The 6,000-nt window shown below is 34.1% G+C and overlaps 1 protein-coding gene across 2 annotated transcripts in view; it reads left to right on the plus strand.

Moving 5' to 3' along the window:
• RAD23B (RAD23 homolog B, nucleotide excision repair protein) overlaps positions 1-5,586 on the plus strand; it is a 45,788-nt gene extending 40,202 nt beyond the window's left edge. The window contains exon 10 of one of the 2 annotated variants that reach the window (XM_081066863.1): positions 3,110-5,586. In XM_081066863.1, the coding sequence (XP_080922989.1) occupies positions 3,110-3,223 (114 nt within the window). In that variant the 3' untranslated portion in view covers positions 3,224-5,586. The remainder of the gene's footprint in view (positions 1-3,109) is intronic. The other variant, XM_081066864.1, reaches the window with a different exon arrangement.
• Positions 5,587-6,000: the final 414 nt, after the last annotated feature.

Here is a 6,000-nt window from a genome sequence, read left to right on the forward strand (position 1 = left end):
AAGTAGACCTAGTTTTACTTCTTAATGTAGGTGCCCTTATTTATTTGTTTTTTTTTTGCCTGATTGCTCTATCTAGAACCTCCTGTGTATTGTTAAACAGAAACGACAAGAGCCAATATACTTGTTCCAGATCTTACAGGAAAACATTTCAGTCTTTTACTATTATTAAGTATGATGTTAGTTGTGCATTTTATCAGGTTCCTTTTATCGGGTTGAAGACGATTCCTTCTAGTCCTAGTTTGTTTAGTGTTTTATCACAAATGGTGTTAGATTTTGTCAAATGTTTTTCCTGTTGTCATTCAGATGATCATGTGGTTTTGTTCCTTTTCCTGTTAATAGGCTTTATTACGTTGATCCTTTGTATGTTGGAGCAACCTTGGATTCCTAGGATAAATCTTGGTTATGGTGTAAAATCCTTTTTATGTGTTGCTAAATTTGGTCTGTTAATATTTTGTTCAGGATTTCTGCATCTGTCTTCAGAAGAAATATTGGACTAGGTTTTTTTGTTTTGTTTTTTTGCAGTGTCTATGTCTGGTTTTGTACCGATGTAATACTGGGCCTTATAGAATGAATTGGAGAGTATTCCCTCAACTTCTGTTTAGAAGAGTTTATGAAGAATTCGTGTTAATTTTTTTTTAAAACAGTTCTTAGAACTCACCAGTGAAGTTATTTGTTCCCGCTTTTCTTCTTGGGAAGTTCTGTGACTACTAATTCAATCTCTTTACTTATTATAGGCCTGTTCAGATTTTCTGTTCTTACGTCGATTTGTCTAGTTCATCTAAGTTATCTAATTTGTTGGCATACAGTTCATAGTATTTCCTTATTAATATTACCTATTTCTATAAAAAGTAGTTATGTTTCCACATTTACTTTTGATTTTAGTAATTTTAGTCCTCAGATTTCTTTTTTCACTTGTCAGTTTGGCTAAAGATTGGTCGATATCATAGATCTAAAGAAAAAAAGAACCAACTTTTGGTTTTGTTGATTCTCTCTATTGTTTTTCTATTCTCCATTTTATTTGTTTTCTCTCTAATTTTTATTATTTTCATCCTTCACTTGCCTTGGATTTAGTCTCCTCTTCGTGTTTCCTAATTTCTTAAGGTGGAAGCTTAGACTATTGGTTTAAGATCTTTCTTACTATAGATGTTTACAGCTATAAACTCCCCTCTGAATGCAGCCACAGCAGCATCCCATAAGCTGTAGTGCACCATGGTTTTCTTTTGTTTGCATTGTGGTTTTGTTTTCATTCATCTCAGAATATTTTCTAATTTCCTTTGTGATTTCTTTTTTGATCCATTGGTTGTTTAGGATTGTGTCAATTTACACATCTTTATGAATTCTCAAGTTTTCTTCTGTTACTAACCGTAAATTCATTGTATTGTGGTCAGAGAACATACTTTGTATAATTTTGATCCTTTTAAATTTATTGAGGCTTGTTTTGTGGCCTAACATGGTCTTTATGGAGAGTGTTCTATGTATACTTGAGAAGGATGTATAATCTCTGTTGTTGAGTGTTCTGTAAATGTCTGTTAGGTCTAGCTGGTTTATATGTTTGTTCAGGTCTTCTATTTCCTTCTTTGTCTTCTGCCTATCTGATCGAATGTGGGGCTATTGAAGTCTCCAACTATTGTTATTGAATTGTCTATTTCTCCCTTCATTCGGTTCTGTCAGTTTTTGATTAATGTATTTTGGGGCCCTTATATATGTGTATATATGTTTATCTTATATAAAGTCTTCCTGGTATTTTATCACCATAAAATGTCCTTTGTTGTTAGTAACAATTTTTATCTTAAAGTCTGTTTTGTCTGATATTAATACAGCCACTCCAGCTGTCTTTTTGTAAATGTTTGCATGGTATATATCTTTTTCCATCCTTTTATTTTCAGCGTATTTGTGTCTTTGAATCTAAAGTGTGTGTCTTGTAGAAGCATATAGTTGGATCGTTCCCCATCTACCTTTTATTTCAGCTAGCCCAGCTTTAATCTGGACAAGACCTCGGTAACAAAATCATTTTTGAGTTTCTTCTCCTTTTATGGATGAATAGTTAATCATGCTGAATGGGGATTTATGCCCAGTTTTTTAAGGTCGTTTTTTGATCTGGTCTAATGCAAGGCAATTGAGACAATGTGTGTGTGGGGGGGGGGGGTTCATAAATAACATTTGGCTGACAAGTATATAGTTACAGTACCTAGTGAATTAGATTATTGACCTGAGTGTGTGAAGACTTAAAGCAGTGATCACAAGTGATTTTTAATAGACTAGGAAAACGAAAGTGGCTCATATCACCATTTAAAATGCTATAAAAATTAAGCAGATAAAAATAGAGCACAATATGTCTTAATCTCAGAATATATTGTGTAATATTAATAATTGATCACTCATTTTCCTAGTATGAAGTATTTCATAAGGCAAGGTGATTGAGAATGATACTTGACCCTAATGAAAGATAAGACTTTCTTTACAGATAATTAGGTGTGGTAGTTAAGCTCATCTTCAGTTGCTCTCATCTGTATCTTCACCACTTGTATACTAACACCCATTTTATTTACAAATTCTGTGGGGTCAATTTATTTTTATACTGCCATAATAAGCAATTATTTTTTATTTTTTTTATTTATTTATTTTTTTGGGGGGGGGGCAACTTCAGAAGGAAAATGTTTCATGAGGACCTGTTTCCTTTGAGGTTTTGTTTTTTTTTTTTAATTTATTGGGGTGACAATTGTTAGTAAATTTACATAGGTTTCAGGTGTACAATTCTGTATTACATCGTCTATAAATCCCATTGTATGTTCACCACCCAGAGTCAGTTCTCCTTCCATCACCATATAATAAGCAATTAATTTTTAGTGTTAATGCCAATGAGTATTAGCAAAGTATCTGTTAGTCTAATCGTTTTAACTAGGAACAAAGAATTTTGTAGGTGGTTGTTAAAGGGCCTAGGTTCCATTTTAGCCTAGCCTCTTGGGTTGGATAATGAATCCATATTTGGATAGGGATGAATTGGTATAAAATTCTCAAGAGCTTTTTTGCGTCTTTTATAGTGTTTTCAAATGATCTGTCAGTAGTGCTATGCTGGAGTCCATAATATGTTTTCTTTCTTTTTTTCCAGTTAAAGGCATTAGGATTTCCTGAAGGACTTGTGATACAAGCTTACTTTGCTTGTGAGAAGAATGAGAATTTGGCTGCCAATTTTCTTCTACAGCAAAACTTTGATGAAGATTGAAAGGGACTTTTTTTGTGTTGTTGTTTTTTGTTTGTTTGTTTTTTTTTAATCTCACACTTCACACCAGTGCATTACACTAACTTTGTTCACTGGATTGTCTGGGATGACTTGGGCTCATATCCATACTACTTGGTATAAGATAGATTGTTGGGGGTGGGGAGGGAGGGATCTAGGAATATAGGGCAGGGATCAAAACCGTGCATGTCTGCTTCAATTAGCAGATGCTGCAAATCCACAGTGTGTAAAATATTATACAACCAAAAATCAGCTTTTGCAGGTCTTTATTTCTTGTATAAAACAGTAGATAACTTCCTAGGTTTCACTCTTTTTAGTGTACTAGATCCAGAAATTTAGTGTAATGCCCTGCTTTGTATCTCTTTGAGTTAACATTGGTTTCAGAAAGAATCTTTGCTACCTAGAATCTACAGTCTCTCTTTCATGGCAACACTGGATAATGGCTTTGTGAAATTGAAAACAATTTTGAAACAACTATAAACAGAAATGCCAAATTATTGATGGTTATTGTTGCTGCTTCAAATAAGTATAAAATTAATGTCAAGAAAGCCTATTCTTTCCTGTTAAGTACTTGGGGTGGCGAAAGGGAGAAGGGGACCCTTTTCTTAAAATGAAAATAATTACTGCTATTTTAAAATCTCTTGATCATTGAATGTGAGACCCTTCTAACATGATTTGAGAAGCTGTACAAGTATAGGCAGAGTTATTTTCCTGTTTACATTTTTTTGGTTTGTTTTGGGGGGAAATTGGTAGGTGTCTAATTACTGTTTACTTCATTGTTATATTGCAGTAAAAGTTTTAAAACCATCATTGCATGTTTGCTTTTGATGTATCCCTTTGTGAAATTAGCACCTTGGGGCCAATGGAGAAATGCAGCATTCACTCTCCCTCTCTTCCCTTCCCTCAGCAGAAATGTGTTTGTCAGCAAGTCGTGACTTCAAACTGCTGCCTTTTTTAAAACCTACAAAATGCTGATTCAGTTCAAAATTAATGCAAATGTTTCGAAACTGGGTTTCTAATATTTGTAAATGTTTTTCCTTATTAGATAAGAATGTATGACCATTAAAGTCATTAGGAGTCTACTGCTTTCCAAAAGAGAAGGTGGACAGAACTATAATCCAGCATCTTTTATTGCATTGGAAAGACTGGTGAAGTCTTTTGGAAGGGTTGGGAGATGTGGCTGGGAAAATACTTTGGAAAATATACAATCAAGATATCTCATGGCATATTAAAAGAAATCTTAATAGCAGTGTTGGCTTTTATTTGGATTTTTTTCATCTCAGTTTTTTCTTTGGAATATCCTTCATTGGCATTATTTAATCATAAAGACTGGGTAGATGTCTACTTGTTCAGTTTTTCAAATCTATTTTCCTAAATATAAACAAGACTATTTAAAGAAATATTTTTTTTCCTACCATCTGATACTGAGTTAAGAAAATGAATTTGCACAGATTTCTCCCTGCAAATAATCCTTAGCACTGTCTGGTAATGACTTCTAAGCTTTTACGTCATGCACTCGTAACCTATCTCATGAAAATAAATGAAACTATAATTTCTCCCCGCAATGTTAATTAATGCAGTTTAATCTTCATGTGTGTATTCCATGAACGCAACAGGCCTTTGGACTTTGTATTACCTAATGTGTTTTATAATGGATCATGCAAAATGTCTCAGGAGAATAAAATGAGAATTCATACGTACGTTCATCTTTCAAGGCAGAGCAATGAGTTGGGAAGAGGGGTGGCTTCTCTGGTCGGATAATGGAATAAGTTCATTTATGACATTTTATCTGCTACCTAATTGCTCAGAGCATAGCGAAAACTGGAAAAAAGGAGAAAAACAGCAACAGCCTCTTCCTTACTCTGGAAAGTGACAGCAGAAGTTGGTGGCATGGAAATTTTGTCCTTGGACAACAAAACTACAAATAGTGGGATTAATAATTACCAGAAGACAGTTCAGGCCAAGTTTTGACCATTCTTACGATACCTTGTTTGTCTGCTTAGAGAACCAGCCAAGGTGCTATGAAAGAAATAGGCTTTTTGTGACCTTTTGCTGTTGTCTTTTACTTTACAGTTTTGGCAAATCTCTTAATGTAAGTGACTATTTGACTTTGGAATTTTGCATTTGAAGTATTATGTCATCTATTTCTTGAAATGTTTTTATTGTTTAGTTGCTCTATGGAAAATGTGAGGAAACTTAAGTTTATATTTGTTAAATTCTTATTGCCATCCTCAAGTCAAATATGTCTTTACATTGTTTAAAAATACCGAAGTGTTCCATCAGATAATTTTTTACTGTACTAGATGGCTAGGACTCTAGAGAATTAATTATAAAGTATTTTCAATACATCTAGCATTGCATTTCTCATTTTTTAAAGTGATTTTGCCATGTAGAATCTTAGACTGAAATTTGGCAATGCCTGTATCACCGATACTTTTGTTTTCTTTAGTAAATGGTGAATGTAGCATGTAAAAGACACTAGGTCAGTTTTATTGGGTCTCCTGTTTTCTCAACTAAAACATCAAAACAGAGGTGGGATATATGATGGAACATAAATCAGCGTTTCTGAGGGCTTTAGAGATTTCAGTAAATCCCCATTTTCCCATACTTCACGTCTTACAGCAGCCAACCTAAGACTGCTGCACAATATCCAACCAAAAGTGAGCAGTTGCAGGGAGTAGGACCTTCCTAATAACCAAGTCCATTTTGGTGAGTTCCCTGCCATGAGGCTCAGATACAACATGCCCTTTCAGTTGACCTCC

This window comes from Rhinolophus hipposideros, assembly GCF_964194185.1.
Source record: "Rhinolophus hipposideros genome assembly, chromosome: 11".
Lineage (NCBI taxonomy): Eukaryota > Metazoa > Chordata > Mammalia > Chiroptera > Rhinolophidae > Rhinolophus > Rhinolophus hipposideros.